General features: G+C 41.2%; 1 protein-coding gene and 1 pseudogene across 3 annotated transcripts; both read right to left on the bottom strand.

The window, feature by feature from the left end:
- Nucleotides 1-562: 562 nt before the first annotated feature.
- Nucleotides 563-7,646, bottom strand: LOC136507550 (uncharacterized). 3 transcript variants are annotated; one of them, XM_066502233.1, is made up of 25 exons: nt 7,441-7,646; nt 7,244-7,351; nt 6,290-6,406; nt 6,058-6,198; nt 5,814-5,892; nt 5,575-5,725; nt 5,238-5,356; nt 5,004-5,095; nt 4,765-4,876; nt 4,569-4,636; nt 4,315-4,476; nt 4,013-4,072; nt 3,721-3,849; nt 3,539-3,628; nt 3,076-3,166; nt 2,885-2,975; nt 2,744-2,813; nt 2,491-2,670; nt 2,269-2,391; nt 2,035-2,118; nt 1,773-1,957; nt 1,557-1,695; nt 1,421-1,480; nt 1,219-1,323; nt 563-1,096 (listed from the first exon to the last, which is right to left on the bottom strand). In XM_066502233.1, the coding sequence occupies exons 1-25, from the start codon at nt 7,546-7,548 to the stop codon at nt 965-967; spliced, it is 2,796 nt and encodes a 931-aa protein (XP_066358330.1). In that variant the 5' UTR covers nt 7,549-7,646; the 3' UTR covers nt 563-964. The 3 variants fall into 3 exon arrangements, with proteins under 3 accessions (XP_066358330.1, XP_066358332.1, XP_066358331.1); XM_066502234.1 differs by having other exon boundaries at nt 564-1,096; nt 4,765-4,873; XM_066502235.1 differs by lacking the exon at nt 2,035-2,118.
- Nucleotides 7,647-13,780: 6,134 nt separating this feature from the next.
- On the bottom strand, nt 13,781-21,489 carry LOC136507551 (uncharacterized; annotated as a pseudogene).
- Nucleotides 21,490-22,190: the final 701 nt, after the last annotated feature.

Genomic DNA, 22,190 nt, shown 5'->3' with positions numbered 1-22,190 from the left:
ACGTAGACGGTAAACACAAAGTGGATTTGTTTACAGGGGAAATGAGGATTTGTCGCCATGTTGGTGTTTCCTTCGCTGCCCTGCTATATATAGTAGATCCGCATTCACACTTACCGCCACGGGCTGAGCTCGCCGCTAGATCTGGACCAGCCGTCCTTGCTCACGAGATTGGCTCCCTTCGCCAGCCGAATGGTCGGTTCGCAGGGCCAGGAAGCCAATTGTAGTCACCAGGTGTGTGTGTGTGATTATAAAACAATGCTTGAGGTTGACTAGACTTTGCGATTCTGTAAATAAAACCCAAGAATGTGGTGCCTCCCGCTACCGTACATCCAACTTTGTGTTAACTATCATCATTTCAATCTCACCTTCCGAATCCATAGCTCAGCTACAGATGCTCTTGTTCATCTGGAGCAGGTTTCAACTTTGGCATCCATACCGCGGTTACCCATTATCAGAAATTACAGCTAATTTCGTAGGCAAGCAGCAGCTCAGAGTTGTTAAGTACAACAAAATATATTATAAGATATTGCCATTATATATAACCAGGCTATCTCTGCAGCAATCAATCAAATTGACACCAATTCACGGCTATCTCTAATTCATATTATCTGTTCTTTACATGTAAGGCCTATCCCGAATTGCAGAATAGTTTTATACAAAGAAAAAAAAAAAAGAATTTGCAGAATAGTTAAAAGGGTGTAAGAAGATGGTATGGGGCAACGACTACAGATCTCAGTTACAACAGCAAAAAAATCATATCAATCCTCTGACTCCAGATACGAGTACTTCATTAGGCAATCTAACTAAGTACAGGGGAGTGTGTCAGGCGATGGCAGCTGTATGTTGGAGCAGGAAAAAAACCTGACCTATTCAGGATCAGGAATGGCTACTTGTGAGGACATGCCTGTTTGGCAAGTATAAAGCAACTGTACAGATGCTGCTGTTTCTCTATATTCGAGTTCAGCTACATGAAGTATGTGGACTGTTGTGTCGGTAGAGTCTTCTTCTTTCTCGACCCGCTGCCGCTTCCAAACTCATCATTCCACTCAGAAATTTGGGCCATGGTTTCTGAATCAGATGGAACGCTAGCACACACCTACAGTGAAAAGCTCAACTGATTATCATGTGCTTATAACATGTGCTAAGGGAAAAGGTAATCTTAACAGCAGAAGTGCCCATAGCATGCCAGAAATAGGTAGGAATTAACTATTCCTTCACCTGTCCAAGCGCAAATTTCAAGTCATCCATTCCAAGTGGGCGAATGTCCTTCTTTCCATACAACGGAGGCTCAGGTCTACCTTCAGCTATTGCCAGACTCTTCTCCTGTATCAAACAAATGATATTTTAGCGCTACCAAGAGACAGAGATGGTGTGAGATGCATCAAAACGGCTAAACCATAGATGGAGGTTCTGCGCACACCTTCTTTTCCTTCTCAATAATTTCACGAATGGGACGATGTGCCGCAGTTACACAGAGATTCTGCAGGGAAGGGATCATTATGATAAGTTTGCAATCCCTTCTCATTTCTGAAGAGTCTTAAGGCACAGCAACATACCTTCAAGTCACTTCCTGAATATCCATCAGCCATTTTGGCAATTGATTCAAGATCCACATCTGGTTCTAATGTTTCTTTGGATAGTATTACTTTCAAAATCTTTTCTCTATTTGACTTGTCAGGAAGGCTCACCATTAATCTGCCAATAAGACTTGGTGCAAAGAGTTAAGGAATGGATACAAAATCAGTCTAGTTCAGGGGATCATAAAAGCTTACCTGCGAGGAAACCTTCGAATAACAGCATCATCAAGGTCAAATGGCCTATTTGTGGCTCCAAGAACGATTACGCGTTCTTGCTCTTTAGTATGCAAACCATCCCACTGTATCATAAATTCATTTTTCATCTTGCGCGTTGCCTCATGCTCCCTTGGTCCTCCCCTTATTCCTAGCAAACTGTCAACCTGTTATTAAAGGAAAAGACACAGTTGTGAGTGCAAAACACAGAATAAAACAATGGACAACCCATTTGCTTGCACACCTCATCAACAAATATTACTGCAGGAGATAATTTACTAGCTAGAGAAAAAATGGCCTTGACGTATTTCTCTTGATCTCCAACCCACTGAACAAAAAAAAAAAAATTGTCATCAGATTTAACGGAACATCTTCTGACAAAAAAATAGCAACGAGAACCGAGTTTCTGCACCCCTCCCCCCCCCCCCCCCCCCCCCCCCCTCCAATGCGAATACCAACTGTTTCTGTTGAATAGTACCTTTGAGGTAATGCTTGACATTGATACATTGATAAAGTTTGCACCTGCCTCAGTTGCTACTGCTTTTGCAAGCAATGTTTTACCTGTTCCAGGAGGTCCAAAGAGCAGTATTCCCTTCACAGGCTGCCAGAAAGAAATGCATTGGTAGTACTTCCAAATGTAACTGATAGTTAGTAGGCAAATATGTCGGGCCACTTTGCTCTTTTAAAATTAGGCGAGCACCTTCGTTAGCTGCCCTTTGCTGTACAATTCAGATCTTTGCAGAGGGAGCATTATCAATTCCCTCAGTGTATCTTTCAAATTGTCCAGGGCTCCAATGTTCGCAAAGGTAACTCCAGTGTCATTTGGTGAGATAATATTTGATAGAAGATTTTTCTCAAATTCATTCTCTGTGACCACATCCTGAAAAAACGACTTGCATGAATTTGAGTATCAGGGACTTGTAACCAGATATATATAGAGATGGAGGGGTCACCATTAGTGCATTCTTTGATCTCTTAGCTCCACTCTGTGCAATCTGTAACATACTGAATCCATGCTTGAGCCTGTATCCACAATGCTACTTAGCATTCCACAGAAGGATCAATTGATGTTTATATTAGCTTCGTATTTTTACCTTTCGATTGGAAGTACCCATTTGCCATCATTTGGGGGTTCACTGTCATGAAGGTGATAACTAATAGCATATCCAACAATCTTTTCCAAATCTGAAGTAAATCAAAACAATATATATTTTTTTACAATAGTGTTATTATTGAAATGAAAAGGATGAAAGAATTGGTCCATGAGAAGGTAGAAACACCTTACTTTCATTAGTTAGTAATTGATCTTTGATAGGTAATTCTTGAAGATCATTGCATTCAATTTCATTGCATTCAATTCCTCTGCTGATCAGAAACTACAATGACGAAACATTGTAAGAGACATAACATTTGTTCGGGGGGTTCACACTTCAGATCAGGGATGGAATGAACAGCTGAAGATGTGGCCATAAAAGGTATTGGCCTATCAGGGACTAGCATTCTAGCAAGTATTGCTTCAAATTTCAAGGCCATTTCCATGATGATATTATAGAAGAAAGCTAATAAGGAAATAAATTTCAAGTGCATATAACATTAAAAAAGGAATATACAACTCGAATAAAGTATGAAGTATCAATGTATCATAAAATTCTATTTCAGAATCACTTAAGTGTGATGGTACACATAGTTTACATTCCAATAAAATGTTCCAGCCAAATGTTTAAGCGTATACCTTAATTGCAGCTTACCTTACGAATATTAAGAATATTGGCTTTAGCTCTAAGGGTTTCAGTATCACAATCTAGTTGTTTCTTGAAATCAGATAGCTGTGCTTCATTCTGCCCAAAAAACGTATATAAAAATCTCCAGGTTAAACAAAGTACCATCAACATGCACAATGTGTAACATAAGTGCCTAAGGATGACAATACCTGGGGAAGTTTAATGCAAATTTTATTAGGGAAAAGATTATTTAGATGCTCCATTGACTTGGTAGGACATTTGCTTCTGTCTTTCAAGGAATCCATTGGCTTGGTAGGAAAGTTGCTTGGGAAGGTTTCCTGCATTTTTTAAACATGCATTAAAAAAAGGATCAAACATAATTGATATTGTACCACTAAATGCAGAAAAAAACTACAGCAGGCTTAAAAATATTAACTGTTGCATGTCAAGAAATTTTATAGACCCACAGAAAAATAATATGCAAACGGATGAAAATGTTACCATAATAATATCAAGCAGTGCCTGGATGTCTCTAGGAAGCCCCGGAACTCCAGGATGAGACTACAAAACAGTACAGAGCACACTGTTACTGTTAACATTTTTCATAGAAATAGGGAAAGCATGGAAATATAACTTCCCACCGACTTGTTACTTCAATGATAATTCAAGGACAAATAACCTTTCAGGGACAGCCTACATGTAAGCATTTTGTCCAACTCTAACCCAAACATGCTTCATCCTTTATGTCTTGACAACTTCTAATCCAAATTTCATTTTATTCCCTAATAGGTGCACAGGTATACCTGATCCTTGAGGTTCTCTGCATGAATCTGAGACCCAATTATCAGAACACCAGCAGGAAGTTCACTTAGTGATGCATGCGATTCTCTACATTCGGTGAATGATTTCTCTACATCCTTGAGTAACACAATCAAACTACTGCTTTTGCTTTCTTCTGAAATGACCTGAAAGGCATTGAAAACCAAAACCATGTTGTTACAGGCAGTAATATGGAAAAAAAAGTGTAGTGAGGATGATCGCCTATAACAGCCATTACCTCAATTAACTTTCCTAAAGCAATGCTATCAACTCCTCCACCAGAAGAGTCTGGCCGAAGTTCCGAAGCTGAAGAAATGTTGAAAACTTATCTCACATAAGATTACCACAATATACATTGCTTAAGAAGTTCAGAGTTCAATTAAAGAAAGAGTTAAATGTTAATATAGAAAAATAAAGAAACGGGCAACAAAAACCTTCTTCGAAAGTGTGTCTGTTGGATGTCCCCACAATATCATCTCCTGAACTAGAAGGTGCAACATCCCTCCGGACATCCTTTATGGACTCTCCAAACTTAGAAGACGTCTGCTAGAATATTATCTCTTAATCAATAATATGTATGTTTCTGCTTACATATTGAGGAGTTGAAAACTTGAAAAGTTTGGTAAAATTTTGAACTGTGTATATCAGTAAAGGGAGCTCATGTAGAACTTACACCACACAGCATAAGAGAATCAAGTATCAGAAGTCTAGCATCAAAACGCTTTGAAAGTGCCTTTATCAATCTTTCCTGGTAAATTTCAGACCCTAGAAGCAAGTTTTTGCCAAATAGTTAGAGACATACAGAAAAGCAAACACCAAGAAATTGCCAGCTAGGCATAACAATGTGTGTAACACAGCTCCGTGACATTATTTTGTCACAACAAAATAAAAAATTCATAAAAATTACCTGGTGGGCCAGATAACAGAATTCGCTGGTCTAAAGGTGAAAGTTTTGGTAAGAATTTCCTAGACTTCTTTTTCATGTGTATGAATGCAGATGATAAGAGTATCTCCTTTGTGCTCTCACTGCACGAAACGAGCACAGATTAATAAAAAAAGGTGGTATTTAGGACCAAGCCACCAAAACTATAGCAAAGGATAGATTGCTTTGGCCCAATTATTTTGGCAAAATACTGAAATCTGATGAACAAACAGAAAAAGAAAAAGTTCAGAGAAAAACTGGAAGATAACAGAGCTCTTAATGAAAATACACAAGACTGTATAATCTAGAACTAGCATATTACCTGAGATAATATGGGAAATTATCAAAGGTTACTTCAATATCCTTTGGGCTCAGAATCTCTTGTTTCAGTCCATCCTTAAAAGCTTGCCATCCGCTCGGAGGCAAAGAAGCTGATGGACTAGACCTGATGCAATCGCTCTGATTTTCAAGAGCTTCAAAATTCACCCAGTCAAGTCAACCTCAATTAAAGTTGGTCCTACAATATCCAAACTGATCATACGTAATTAATTGTAATCTTACCAGATCCGACTACCCTCTGGTTATTCTCTCCAGCCGATCCAGCAGTAACTTCATTACCCCTTAGAGGATGCTGAAAAATCTGCCAGCATGTTATGGATCACTCAAGATAGGAAGTCAAACTAACAAATCTGACTCATTGTATCATTGCTGAAGTACCTATTAGCATCCAAATCAATAGAGAATGGACAGAAGAATGAAATGGACATGTATGGTGTATGAACAAAATTTGATAATGTATGGATACATAGGCATGCTTGCCACATTGACCGAAAACAACTTCATCCCCTCCTATGAGGGGAACTTTGGAGTCTCTTCCAGTTTTTCTTTTATTTATTGCAACCTCACCATTTTTTCCCGTGACCTGTAACTCACATGAACCTCCTTGCTGGAAAATGAAAAAAAAAGACCAAGTTTATGCAAGAAGTCAACAAACATAACAAATAACTGCATTCTAACAAAGGAGAAGCATAAAGGACCTCAAGACGCCGCAATATGCATAGTTCTTGACTAACAGTTTGGTCATCCAACCATATGTCACTGTTTTTATCGTTACCAACAGAAATTTGGTTGCCAAAGATAGGAACATGGGGGGTCTGCAATCACAGATGGTTGATATTCAACATCAGTTAATATCAAATGAGCAATATGGCCTGATTAATTAAGGTAAATTAAAAAAACAAATGCACAAGTTACAAATAGACTGAGGAATGTTTTCAGCTGATTGATCACAAAATAAAAGAGGTAACTCAAAATTTATGAACCATGACGACAAAATTACAGGTTCTCACACATTTGAGATGCAGAAAGATCCCATGAAGATTAAATACAGACTTTCTTGCAGTCACCACACCGAGAAGAATATTTCAGACGTTCACCTACGTTTGACCTTCTACGAGTATGTTATAATAAAATCAGAAATGGTGGTTTAATAACTCCATTAGAACATGTCCTTGTCCTAAAAACCATTATGATCCCTACGAAAGAGAAACGACAACGGTACAACTTTCGGAATAATCCTAATACTCCAATCAAGGAATTCCTCCGGACCAAGAAACCACTGATAACTAACGGATTCCAAGAACATTCAAGAAACTGCACAGAATGTGGACACTGTTCTGCACCAGCAACCAGAAGTGCAGAACACGTGGACTTGATGCAAGGCGCTAAAAGTAAAAGCTAGAACCCAAAGACCACAAACAAACAAATTGCACAAATGCCGTACAGGTTCCCGAACCGATGCACAGAATGCATGTAGGCTCCGAAATGGCACAACGCAGACGACCAAACGGCAAGAACCGTGAAGAAGCCGCTTCAGATCAAGAATCCAGGGAAGAACCACCAGGAAGACCCGAAGAGCACAATACGGAATGTTGGCTGGCGCCCAAGTAAATGTCGAGAGTCAAACTGTCAAACCCAACACACGCACGCACCTGCGAGCACTGCGAAAGCAGCTTCGCCCACGGTTTGGGGCCCGAGCGCGTCCCCGCCGCCGGCGCCGCCCCAGCTTCGGGCGCGGAGGCCTCCGACGCCTTCTCCGCCTGCGATTCCAGTCCACGTCAGCTCCATCCAACCAATACCGTATTCCCGCTTTGCGCTTTGTGGAGGAGGAGGAGGAGCTCGAGTTCACCTTGCCGCGCTTGGTCGGCGAGAGCAGCAGGGAGGACGATGCCGCCGGGCGCTTCGCGCCGCGGCCGCGCTTCCCTCCACCTCTCCCTCCGCTGCGAGTCGTCACCATGGCGGCCGGCCGGCGACGAGGGCGGGGGGTTCGTTTCGCTTTCCGGCTTTCCGCAAAAGGCAAGGGAACGGAATGGAAGCCGAAGCCGAAGCAGAAGCCTCCGTATATGAAGCCTCCGTTCTGTTTTTTTTTTTTTATTATGGGGGGAAAATGGAAAGATGGCGGAGCCTGTGGGGTTTTAATTTTATTGAGAGGTGTTGGCCCACCTGTCAGCTTCATATACGTCGCAAGCTTTCGCTTTCTTTAGAGGGGATACCGGATACGGATTGGATTCTCTGTTCGTGTTTGTGAGTTTGTGACCCTTTTGTGGTAGTTCTTTTTTTTTGAAACTTTTGTGGTAGTCTGCTACCAGTGTACTTCCCATTATTTATCACAAGTCCGGCGTTTGACCAATTTGAATCTTTTGGTCATGTGCACACTTAACACTTTTTTTTTTGAAGGGAGATGCTTGCGCCCGGACTTGCAGCGTTTTCGGACACAGCTCCCCATCAGCCAACTGTTAAGCGATTCCACCAACTGTGCACTGGTGTCACGGCCCACCAACGGAAGTCCAATCTCAGGTTGTCCAAAGCGGTATCCCCGCCCTACCCGCGTAACAGAGAAGGGGAGAGCGTGTGCTCGCATCCGCGCAGCCATCCCCCGGCAGTAGGAGAGGAGGGAGATGCAACATTCGATTTACTTTCGAAACTTACAGATGCAACACTTGCAACATACGTATGAAAACAGATAAAACATTTAAAACATGCGTTTGAAACATTTGCAAAAACACTTAAAAACGAAACCATTGTAAACATATGCAACGTCTAGATAAAACACTTGCAACATATATGTGAAACATATGCAACATCCAGATAAAATATTGTTGCAACGTACGTCTGAAAAAAAACAGATGAAACATTGAGAACAAACATTGCATCATACGTGTACAAACATTGCAACATATGAAAATATCCCGATCTACTTTTGCAACATCCATATAAAACACTTGCAACATATCTTAAAATATCTACAACACTTGAAATAGACACTTTCAACACGCACTTTCAAGTGCAACGTCTACTTGCTGCTTATAAAATGGAGACTTGCCGGCATGTGGAGTTCATCGGTGTCAGCCGCGCCATCGCCACCATCGACTAGCACCACCATCAACTCTCTCCTTTTTCCCAAGTGAACCGTGCTCACACTTGAAACTTAACCATATGACTTTATGAGATCTAGCTAATTTTAAAGAAGTATTGGCAAGTAAACAGCATGTTAGTGCAACATCAATGTTTTTTTTCCCTATTATGTTCTTAACTCTTCTAATTATGATTTTACCCTTATTATTTAACTTTATCATTTTGTCTCTAATTTTTTTCCAAAACAAAGGCGGACTTCATCCATGTTAATGTTAGTTTAGCTAAAACGACTAGTTTTTCTATGTGAACTTTTCCGAAGTTTTTTGGTACCCTGTAGTTTTGGCATCAAATATTTGAACAACATTTCTAAAGAATTTTTGCACTAAAATTTATAAATATTCCAATTCTAAGCAAAGTTTAATAAGTTTCACATGCTTAATCAACCACCAGCAGGAGTTAGTATATGGTAGGGGTTAGTATCGTGTTTTAATTTTTTTTTTCTTTTTTTTCTTTAATTCAATTATTCGACCTTCGAGTTAACAATGTCTAGAACATGGATGAATATTGCTTTAGATTCAAAAAACAATAATAAAATCATAAAGTTAAGAAATGAACACCAATCTTTTCTTTGGTCACCCCTTACAGTCATCTGTGATTTAAACTAGTATTCACATTAATAAGCCCCATGATAAGGTTTACTCACTCCATTCTCTTTTAAATGGCACAACTTAACATGACATGTTCTCCCAAATTACACTTTTACCATCTATTTATTTTTATTATTTATACTTATAAGCTTATGATAATTGGATAGTACATTTAATTACAAATCTAACTATATCAAGTTTATGTTATAATAATTTAAAATTGTTATTCAAACTATCGGTCAAAGATCTCGAAGTTTGAATCTTTATATACGTCGTGCGTATGTACCTTATAAAAGAGAACATAGGTAGTAATAAAACACGGATCACATAGGCTAGTAATAATGTTGCAGTCAATCAACTTTTCATGTCACAAATCGGACAAAACGTTGTTTTTTTTTTTAGAGAACCAGTTTCTGTTTGGTAGGGATTGTATTATCTCCGGAGATTTTTTTTTTAAAAAACTACAGGGCCTCAATGGGCTTGGATTCCTTAGAATATATTTTGAATTGAAGCAGATCCGCTGTGGTAATTTACTGCCGCTTCTGCTCCAGAGGGGTGGGCGGGGGATTGGGGTCTGTTCGGTTAGTATTAAAGCTGACTGATAAGCTGGCTGAAGTTGTTTTGTTATGAGAGAAAAATACTGTATATTCTAGCTAATAAGCCGGCTGATAAGTTCAAGCCGAACTGGTGGGATGAACAGATCAACACCCATGTTATTTATTTCTAACATGTCATCCTTGATGGGTAATTAACCGAAGCAAGAAATCCTAGCACCCAACAAAAAGCCTGGTGCCTCCAGATTCGAGGGAAAGGAGTTCTTTCTAACAAACTTAGTCCATCACGCACGTCCTTGCACGCGTAGTATATTAGGATGATTATCATATAGATGTAGAATTTTTGTTGGCAAAAAATTTGTTTCTCTTTATGGAACATACACACATACAAAAACTACAGAAATTGGCTCGAGCTTTTCCATGTAATAGATAAACTTAGGTTAAGTTTCCCTCGTGTAGACATGAATCAATGAAGAGCCGCTTGAAGGACAACTGTAAGAACATTAACTCATCATCCATCATTAATATTGTGCTAAACTGTTGTACAACTGAAAAGGTACCTAAATGGAAAAAGGAAGTTTCAACTTTTGCCAATGCTAAACATATGAGTACATTAATGCTGGATGGCTTCGCAGATGTCTTTTAAAAATATGCAGCACCTTTGGCACGGTGTTAGTGTCGGTGCAAGATCTATAGGTGCATGGTTTGTTCCATGGTGGCCGCCGAGAGTCTCCATGAGCGTGTCGTTTTCCTTGGTTGCCAGGTAGAGGCATCCGGCTGTGCGTGCTGTGGTGGTCGCCGGCGTCGGCCGCTAGGGTTGTTGGCCGTACTGCCGTGACGATGCTCGTGACCGGCAAGGTCATTGGCGCGGATCAGCTAGTGGGTCACGTGCGGTCTCTTGCTTCTCCTCGAAGACCTCACGTGGACACATATGCTACCGTGTCTAAGGGGGTGTTTGGATCCAGCTATTAAAATTTAGGATGTGTGTCAGGAGCCTAGTTAATTGGACTGGACCAGACCGACGACTTAGGGGGAGCTTAGTTTATCTATTATATTTGGTTTTTATGTGTGATACACTATTATGCATTCGTGTGTTTACTTTTATGCATCAAACTATATTTATGTGAGCGATATCTACGTGATCGTGATATGTGACTTGTGTGCTCTCTACTTTGAATCATTTATATGTCATATCACTTGTGTTATGCTCATTTGCTTTGCTTCCGCGTTTTACTCCGATGCAAATGAGCTTTATCATTTGTACTCTTCCTTATTTCATATCTTTTGAGTACATCATGTTGGCTTGGGTCATATAAGCTTGCCTAACAATTTTGTTCTTATTGTCAAAAGCTTATATGAACCAAGCATGTTAAAAACCTCATCTCTTTAACATACTCGAGGTGGTATTGTCATCAATCACAAAAAATGGGGAGATTGAAAGTATCTAGGCCCCTAGTTGGGTTTCGGTGATTAATGACAATACGTGATTATTGTGACTAACGTGTGTTTTGCAGAGGCAATTAAGTTAGGTCACGATAATGGAGATCGATCGGGCTATCATGGTGGTCATGCCCCTACGATGGAAATCATTTTGGTTTTCAAAGGATGGACGACAAGGTTAAGGATAGACTAGTTCTAAGTGTCGTTTGGTGTTGAGGAGGCACTTAGAGTAGTTTAGGACTTTGTTTTTCCTTTGTCCGTACTATTAAGGGGGATATGGATGGGTAGCTTGACCTAGGTGAGTCTAGTGAGTTAGGTGTGGTGCACACTTGCTAAATCTAGCACTAGGTAGCTTCTAAAAAGCCCTTAGATCCATTGGAGCAAACTTTATTCATGTATGATCGAGAGTTGGAAGGGAATGGAGGGTCAAATGCTGATCGGACGCTGGTTTCGGAGTGACCGGACGCTGGCGCAAAGTCCGATCAGTTCAATTGATCAAGGTGAAATCGCCTGAACGCGACCGAACGCTGAGAGGTGAGTGATCGGACGCTGGGTGCCAGCTTTCGATCGACTCTAGTAAGGTTCCAGAGAGGGAAAATCGTGACCGGACGCGTTCGGTCAGTGCTGACCAGCGTCCGATCACATCTTAAACACTGGAGTTCGGGGAGAACTGACCGGAGCGTCCGGTCAACATGACCAGAGCGTCCGATCACCCCGCAGAGGCACATAACGGTTCGTTTTCAACCAAGGTTATAAATATTTCCTCCATTCGTGTGAGGGGGGTACTTTTGCTCATTCCAACAGCTGAGAAACACCTTTGAGAGTGCCAAGAAGAGTAAGGTCCTAGTGAGGTGATTGAGATTTGAGAATCCCAAAGAGAGCCCTCGTTAGTGAAAGCAAGAGTAGCAAAGTGTGCAACCACCCTTCTCATTAGGCTTGTCGTGATCAAGTGAGTTCTGGCTTATTACTCTTGGTGATCGCCATCACCTAGACGGCTTGGTGGTGATTGGGAGCTTGGTGATCATTCGGTGGAGCTTGTGGATGACCCAACTCAAGTTGTGAGCGGTTGTGGGTGATTCACCGCGACGGAGTGTCGAAGAATCACCCGTAGAGTGCACTTGATCCTTGCGCGGATCAAGGGGGAGCTACACCCTTGCGCGGGTGCTCCAACGAGAACTAGTGGGGAGTGGCGACTCTCCGATACCTCGGTAAAACATCGCCGTGTGGGAATGGGGATGGGAGCGGAACGCGCCGCGGCGGCCCGTGGGATCCAGCGGGTCGCACGGGGGGTGGGGGCTATGGTTGCGACTTTCCGTTTTTAGAGCGACTTGCGCTGCGGACGGGAGGCGGGGATCGCAGGGGGAGAAGCGAGGCGACCCCAAACAAACGTCGCACCAAAAAATTATCTTAGTTTTATTTTTTTTAGTCATAGGAGATTGATTGAACTGGGGATTATCGTTCGCGTGCATTTTTTTCGCAATGCAACTTGAGTTGAGTGAGGACATGTGCTCCCTACTCGGCTTAATTTGGGTCCAGCATGTCGATTTAGAGCCTTTTTTGGCAGGGCTCTTGAAATAGAGAGACTCGACTCTAGCTCTAGCAGGACCTACACCAACCGCACATTCTCAAAATAGTGTTTTGTTCATTGATTGGTAACGTAAACGTAGACGGTAAACACAGAGTGAATTTGTTTATAGGGGAAATGAAGATTTGTCGCCAAGTTGGTGTTTCCTTCGCTGCCCTGCTATATATAGTAGATCCACATTCACACTTACTGCCACGGGCTGAGCTCGCCGCTAGATCTGGACCAGCCGTCCTTGCTCGCGAGATTGGCTCCCTTCGTCAGCCGAATGGTCGGTTCGCAGGGCCAGGAAGCCAATTGTAGTCACCAGGTGTGTGTGATTATAAGACAATGCTTGAGGTTGACTAGACTTTGCGATTCTGTAAATAAAACCCAAGAATGTGGTGCCTCCTGCTACCGTACATCCAACTTTGTGTTAACTATCATCATTTCAATCTCACCTTCCGAATCCATAGCTTAGTGCCTGTTTAGTTCCCAAAATTTTGCAAAATTTTTCAAGATTCCCCGTCACATCGAATCTTTGGATGCATGCATGAAGCGTTAAATATAAATAAAAAATAAAACTAATTACACAGTTTAGACGAAATTCACGAGACGAATCTTTTAAGCCTAATTAGACTATGATTGGACACCAATTGCCAAATAACAACGAAAGTACTACAGTACCATTTCCCAAAAAAAATCACCAACTAAACAAGGCCTCAGCTACAGATGCTCTTGTTCATCTGGAGCAGGTTTCAACTTTGGCATCCATACCGCGGTTACCCATTATCAGAAATTACAGCTAATTTCGTAGGCAAGCAGCAGCTCAGAGTTGTTAAGTACAACAAAATATATTATAAGATATTGCCATTATATATAACCAGGCTATCTCTGCAGCAATCAATCAAATTGACACCAATTCACGGCTATCTCTAATTCATATTATCTTTTCTTTACATGTAAGGCCTATCCCGAATTGCAGAATAGTTTTATACAAAGAAAAAAAAAAGAATTTGCAGAATAGTTAAAAGGGTGTAAGAAGATGGTATGGGGCAACGACTACAGATCTCAGTTACAACAGCAAAAAAATCATATCAATCCTCTGACTCCAGATACGAGTACTTCATTAGGCAATCTAACTAATTACAGGGGAGTGTGTCAGGCGATGGCAGCTGTATGTTGGAGCAGGAAAAAACCCTGACCTATTCAGGATCAGGAATGGCTACTTGTGAGGACATGCCTGTTTGGCAAGTATAAAGCAACTGTACAGATGCTGCTGTTTCTCTATATTCAAGTTCAGCTACATGAAGTATGTGGACTGTTGTGTCGGTAGAGTCTTCTTCTTTCTCGACCCGCTGCCGCTTCCAAACTCATCATTCCACTCAGAAATTTGGGCCATGGTTTTTGAATCAGATGGAAAGCTAGCACACACCTACAGTGAAAAGCACAACTGATTATCATGTGCTTATAACATGTGCTAAGGGAAAAGGTAATCTTAACAGCAGAAGTGCCCATAGCATGCCAGAAATAGGTAGGAATTAACTATTCCTTCACCTGTCCAAGCGCAAATTTCAAGTCATCCATTCCAAGTGGGCGAATGTCCTTCTTTCCATACAACGGAGGCTCAGGTCTACCTTCAGCTATTGCCAGACTCTTCTCCTGTATCAAACAAATGATATTTTAGCGCTACCAAGAGACAGAGATGGTGTGAGATGCATCAAAGCGGCTAAACCATAGATGGAGGTTCTGGGCACACCTTCTTTTCCTTCTCAATAATTTCACGAATGGGACGATGTGCCGCAGTTACACAGAGATTCTGCAGGAAGGGATCATTATGATAAGTTTGCAATCCCTTCACATTTCTGAAGAGTCTTAAGGCACAGCAACATACCTTCAAGTCACTTCCTGAATATCCATCAGCCATTTTGGCAATTGATTCAAGATCCACATCTGGTTCTAATGTTTCTTTGGATAGTATTACTTTCAAAATCTTTTCTCTATTTGACTTGTCAGGAAGGCTCACCATTAATCTGCCAGTAAGACATGGTGCAAAGAGTTAAGGAATGGATACAAAATCAGTCTAGTTCAGGGGATCATAAAAGCTTACCTGCGAGGAAACCTTCGAATAACAGCATCATCAAGGTCAAATGGCCTATTTGTGGCTCCAAGAACGATTACGCGTTCTTGCTCTTTAGTATGCAAACCATCCCAATGTATCATAAATTCATTTTCATCTTGCGCGTTGCCTCATGCTCCCTTGGTCCTCCCCTTATTCCTAGCAAACTGTCAACCTGTTATTAAAGGAAAAGACACAGTTGTGAGTGCAAAACACAGAATAAAACAATGGACAACCCATTTGCTTGCACACCTCATCAACAAATATTACTGCAGGAGATAGTTTACTAGCTAGAGAAAAAATGGCCTTGACGTATTTCTCTTGATCTCCAACCCACTGAACAAAAAAAATAAAATTGTCATCAGATTTAACGGAACATCTTCTGACCAAAAAATAGCACCCAGAACCGAGTTTCTGCACCCCCCCCCCCCCCCCCCCCCTCCAATGCGAATACCAACTGTTTCTGTTGAATAGTAACCTTTGAGGTAATGCTTGACATTGATACATTGATAAAGTTTGCACCTGCCTCAGTTGCTACTGCTTTTGCAAGCAATGTTTTACCTGTTCCAGGAGGTCCAAAGAGCAGTATTCCCCTCACAGGCTGCCAGAAAGAAATGCATTGGTAGTACTTCCAAATGTAACTGATAGTTAGTAGGCAAATATGTCGGGCCACTTTGCTCTTTTAAAATTAGGCGAGCACCTTCGTTAGCTGCCCTTTGCTGTACAATTCAGATCTTTGCAGAGGGAGCATTATCAATTCCCTCAGTGTATCTTTCAAATTGTCCAGGGCTCCAATGTTCGCAAAGGTAACTCCAGTGTCATTAGGTGAGATAATATTTGATAGAAGATTTTTCTCAAATTTATTCTCTGTGACCACATCCTGAAAAAAACGACTTGCATGAATTTGAGTATCAGGGACTTGTAACCAGATATATATAGAGATGGAGGGGTCACCATTAGTGCATTCTTTGATCTCTTAGCTCCACTCTGTGCAATCTGTAACATACTGAATCCATGCTTGAGCCTGTATCCACAATGCTACTTAGCATTCCACAGAAGGATCAATTGATGTTTATATTAGCATCGTATTTTTACCTTTCGATTGGAAGTACCCATTTGCCATCATTTGGGGGTTCACTGTCATGAAGGTGATAACTAATAGCATATCCAACAATCTTTTCCAAATCTGAAGTAAATCAAAACAATATATATTTTTTTACAATAGTGTTATTATTGAAATGAAAAGGATGAAAGAATTGGTCCATGAGAAGGTAGAAACACCTTACTTTCATTAGTTAGTAATTGATCTTTGATAGGTAATTCTTGAAGATCATTGCATTCAATTTCATTGCATTCAATTCCGCTGCTGATCAGAAACTACAATGACGAAACATTGTAAGAGACATAACATTTGTTCGGGAGGTTCACACTTCAGATCAGGGTGGAATGAACAGCTGAAGATGTGGCCATAAAAGGTATTGACCTATCAGGGACTAGCATTCTAGCAAGTATTGCTTCAAATTTCAAGGCCATTTCCATGATGATATTATAGAAGAAAGCTAATAAGGAAATAAATTTCAAGTGCATATAACATTAAAAAAGGAATATACAACTCGAATAAGTATGAAGTATCAATGTATCATAAAATTCTATTTCAGAATCACTTAAGTGTGATGGTACACATAGTTTACATTCCAATAAAATGTTCCAGCCAAATGTTTAAGCGTATACCTTAATTGCAGCTTACCTTACGAATATTAAGAATATTGGCTTTAGCTCTAAGGGTTTCAGTATCACAATCTAGTTGTTTCTTGAAATCAGATAGCTGTGCTTCATTCTGCCCAAAAAACGTATATAAAAATCTCCAGGTTAAACAAAGTACCATCAACATGCACAATGTGTAACATAAGTGCCTAAGGATGACAATACCTGGGGAAGTTTAATGCAAATTTTATTAGGGAAAAGATTATTTAGATGCTCCATTGACTTGGTAGGACATTTGCTTCTGTCTTTCAAGGAATCCATTGGCTTGGTAGGAAATTTGCTTGGGAAGGTTTCCTGCATTTTTTAAACATGCATTAAAAAACGGATCAAACATAATTGATATTGTACCACTAAATGCAAAAAAAAACTATAGCAGGCTTAAAAATATTAACTGTTGCATGTCAAGAAATTTTATAGACCCACAGAAAAATAATATGCAAACGGATGAAAATGTTACCATAATAATATCAAGCAGTGTCTGGATGTCACTAGGAAGCCCCGGAACTCCAGGATGAGACTAGAAAACAGTACAGAGCACTCTGTTACTGTTAACATTTTTCACAGAAATAGGGAAAGCATGGAAATATAACTTCACACCGACTTGTTACTTCAATGATAATTCAAGGACAAATAACCTTTCAGGGACAGCCTACATGTAAGCATTTTGTCCAACTCTAACCCAAACATGCTTCATCCTTTATGTCTTGACAACTTCTAATCCAAATTTCATTTTGTTCCCTAATAGGTGCACAAGTATACCTGATCCTTGCGGTTCTCTGCATGAATCTGAGACCCAATTATCAGAACACCAGCAGGAAGTTCACTTAGTGATGTATGCAATTCTCTACATTCGGTGAATGATTTCTCAACATCCTTGAGTAACACAATCAAACTACTGCTTTTGCTTTCTTCTGAAATGACCTGAAAGGCATTGAAAACCAAAACCATGTTGTTACAGGCAGTTATAAGGGAAAAAAAGTGTAGTGAGGATGATCGCCTATAACAGCCATTACCTCAATTAACTTTCCTAAAGCAATGCTATCAACTCCTCCACCAGAAGAGTCTGGCCGAAGCTCCAAAGCTGAAGAAATGTTGAAAACTTATCTCACATAAGATTACCACAATATACATTGCTTAAGAAGTTCAGAGTTCAGACTAACCATGACAAAGAAGCCATGATTTTCCTCGCATAAACCTCCAAGATCATTACCATCAGTTACAGGATTGCTAAATCTAACTCCAACTTTGGAGGACCGGTTTTTTCCAAAAGCAAGCACCACTTTGCCTCGAGAACCACAAGAAGGGCCCCTGTGAATCAACCAAACGACTCATCAGAATGTGAAAGAAATGTATCTCAGCAACAAAATAATCACATGACCACCACAACAAAAAGATTAATCAGTGTCAACAAAAAAGATTAATCAATATCTAACTACATCAAGTCCTCTCTGATTTCAATTCAAGTTCATGTAACTCAAATTCGGAAATCATACACTCAAAAAGATATTTAGTCAGAAGAAACGCCATTTTGAGTCTGTAAAATGCTATTGCTTCATAAATATGTTCCTTCCACTGATACTAGAATAAGGTTGAAAGATATCCTCATTTCAAGTCTGTCAAAGCTCAAGAACACAAGGGGTTCCAACATTCACTGTCTGGGTCATACAAATTAACTCCACTTCATAACTCCACTTCAGAACACATCTGGCAAAATGCAATCACAAAAAATCCAAAGAGATCTAAGACACACCATTGCTAAGTTAAAATGAAACATGAAAGCATAGCTCTCAACAAAAATACCTTGGTGCCAGATTTAATGAACTAGTACCAGTATACTCTACCCAATCACCTGCATAAGAAAAAAGATGTAAGGTTCAATTAAAGAAAGAGTTAAATGTTAATATAGAAAATAAAGAAACGGGCAACAAAAACCTTCTTCGAAAGTGTGTCTGTTGGATGTCCCCACAATATCATCTCCTGAACTAGAAGGTGCAACATCCCTCCGGACATCCTTTATGGACTCTCCAATCTTAGAAGACGTCTGCTAGAATATTATCTCTTAATCAATAATATGTATGTTTCTGCTTACATATTGAGGAGTTGAAAACTTGAAAAGTTTGGTAAAATTTTGAACTGTGTATATCAGTAAAGGGAGCTCATGTAGAACTTACACCACACAGCATAAGAGAATCAAGTATCAGAAGTCTAGCATCAAAACGCTTTGCAAGTGCCTTTATCAATCTTTCCTGGTAAATTTCAGACCCTAGAAGCAAGTTTTTGCCAAATAGTTAGAGACATACAGAAAAGCAAACACCAAGAAATTGCCAGCTAGGCATAACAATGTGTGTAACACAGCTCCGTGACATTATTTTGTCACAACAAAATAAAAAATTCATAAAAATTACCTGGTGGGCCAGATAACAGAATTCGCTGGTCTAAAGGTGAAAGTTTTGGTAAGAATTTCCTAGACTTCTTTTTTCATGTGTATGAATGCAGATGATAAGAGTATCTCCTTTGTGCTCTCACTGCACGAAACGAGCACAGATTAATAAAAAAAGGTGGTATTTAGGACCAAGCCACCAAAACTATAGCAAAGGATAGATTGCTTTGGCCCAATTATTTTGGCAAAATACTGAAATCTGATGAACAAACAGAAAAAGAAAAAGTTCAGAGAAAAACTGGAAGATAACAGAGCTCTTAATGAAAATACACAAGACTGTATAATCTAGAACTAGCATATTACCTGAGATAATATGGGAAATTATCAAAGGTTACTTCAATATCCTTTGGGCTCAGAATCTCTTGTTTCAGTCCATCCTTAAAAGCTTGCCATCCGCTCGGAGGCAAAGAAGCTGATGGACTAGACCTGATGCAATCGCTCTGATTTTCAAGAGCTTCAAAATTCACCCAGTCAAGTCAACCTCAATTAAAGTTGGTCCTACAATATCCAAACTGATCATACGTAATTAATTGTAATCTTACCAGATCCGACTACCCCTCTGGTTATTCTCTCCAGCCGATCCAGCAGTAACTTCATTACCCCTTAGAGGATGCTGAAAAAATCTGCCAGCATGTTATGGATCACTCAAGATAGGAAGTCAAACTAACAAATCTGACTCATTGTATCATTGCTGAAGTACCTATTAGCATCCAAATCAATAGAGAATGGACAGAAGAATGAAATGGACATGTATGGTGTATGAACAAAATTTGATAATGTATGGATACATAGGCATGCTTGCCACATGACCGAAAACAACTTCATCCCCTCCTATGAGGGGACACTTTGGAGTCTCTTCCAGTTTTTCTTTTATTTATTGCAACCTCACCATTTTTTCCCGTGACCTGTAACTCACATGAACCTCCTTGCTGGAAAATGAAAAAAAAAGACCAAGTTTATGCAAGAAGTCAACAAACATAACAAATAACTGCATTCTAACAAAGGAGAAGCATAAAGGACCTCAAGACGCCGCAATATGCATAGTTCTTGACTAACAGTTTGGTCATCCAACCATATGTCACTGTTTTTATCGTTACCAACAGAAATTTGGTTGCCAAAGATAGGAACATGGGGGGTCTGCCAATCACAGATGTTGATATTCAACATCAGTTAATATCAAATGAGCAATATGGCCTGATTAATTAAGGTAAATTAAAAAAACAAATGCACAAGTTACAAATAGACTGAGGAATGTTTTCAGCTGATTGATCACAAAATAAAAGAGGTAACTCAAAATTTATGAACCATGACGACAAAATTACAGGTTCTCACACATTTGAGATGCAGAAAGATCCCATGAAGATTAAATACAGACTTTCTTGCAGTCACCACACCGAGAAGAATATTTCAGACGTTCACCTACGTTTGACCTTCTACGAGTATGTTATAATAAAATCAGAAATGGTGGTTTAATAACTCCATTAGAACATGTCCTTGTCCTAAAAAACCATTATGATCCCTACGAAAGAGAAACGACAACGGTACAACTTTCGGAATAATCCTAATACTCCAATCAAGGAATTCCTCCGGACCAAGAAACCACTGATAACTAACGGATTCCAAGAACATTCAAGAAACTGCACAGAATGTGGACACTGTTCTGCACCAGCAACCAGAAGTGCAGAACACGTGGACTTGATGCAAGGCGCTAAAAGTAAAAGCTAGAACCCAAAGACCACAACAAACAAATTGCACAAATGCCGTACAGGTTCCCGAACCGATGCACAGAATGCATGTAGGCTCCGAAATGGCACAACGCAGACGACCAAACGCAAGAACCGTGAAGAAGCCGCTTCAGATCAAGAATCCAGGGAAGAACCACCAGGAAGACCCGAAGAGCACAATACGGAATGTTGGCTGGCGCCCAAGTAAATGTCGAGAGTCAAACTGTCAAACCCAACACACGCACGCACCTGCGAGCACTGCGAAGCAGCTTCGCCCACGGTTTGGGGGCCCGAGCGCGTCCCCGCCGCCGGCGCCGCCCCAGCTTCGGGCGCGGAGGCCTCCGACGCCTTCTCCGCCTGCGATTCCAGTCCACGTCAGCTCCATCCAACCAATACCGTATTCCCGCTTTGCGCTTTGTGGAGGAGGAGGAGGAGCTCGAGTTCACCTTGCCGCGCTTGGTCGGCGAGAGCAGCAGGGAGGACGATGCCGCCGGGCGCTTCGCGCCGCGGCCGCGCTTCCCTCCACCTCTCCCTCCGCTGCGAGTCGTCACCATGGCGGCCGGCCGGCGACGAGGGCGGGGGGGTTCGTTTCGCTTTCCGGCTTTCCGCAAAGGGAAAATTGGTTCTACAGCACTAAAAGAACTCTCCTTCTATAAAATACCATTGAAAAATATTCGTCACATAAAATATCACTGAAAGACATCACTGTTACCTCAATTTGGCATTCCGTCACAGTGGCACACTGACGTCGTGAAATCCACCCTCCACAGTCTAGACGCCTGAAAGAAAAAAAAAATGCTCGGTCCTGCTCCTCCCAGCCTCCCGAGTTCGATGTGGAGTGCCAGCACCTGCTTATGCTCCTCCTCGCTGCCGGCGGCGGAAGCTAGGTGGATTTCCAAAGTTTCGTCGCTAGGTCACGGGAGATGGCCGCGACCACGAGGAGCGTGGCAAGCGACTTGTCTCGTCGTCTGGGTCGGCGTCCTCACGCTCGAAGCAGCCCGCACAGGTGGCGTCAGCCTGAGCGGCGAGGCAAGGTGTGCGAAGGGAGGTAGCCTCGCTGCCGTCGGTGGAGGGACAAGCTGAAGTCGTCGCCACTTGCCTGGCGCACGGTGAGGTGGCCTTGAGGAGCGTGGCGAACGTGGTTGGCCTCGCGTTCGAGGCTGCCCACGCGGTGGCGTTGTCCTAGAGCTCGGAGCGCATGCAGGGAGGAAGAGCTTGCGCCCATGGCGATGAGCACCAGTGCGCTGTTGGCATGGTCCAGGCCCTGACACTCCA

Source organism: Miscanthus floridulus, chromosome 15 (genome assembly GCF_019320115.1).
Source record: "Miscanthus floridulus cultivar M001 chromosome 15, ASM1932011v1, whole genome shotgun sequence".
Lineage (NCBI taxonomy): Eukaryota > Viridiplantae > Streptophyta > Magnoliopsida > Poales > Poaceae > Miscanthus > Miscanthus floridulus.
The sequence above is the reverse complement of the archived record's forward strand: the minus strand, read 5'-3'. Positions and strand labels throughout refer to the sequence as shown.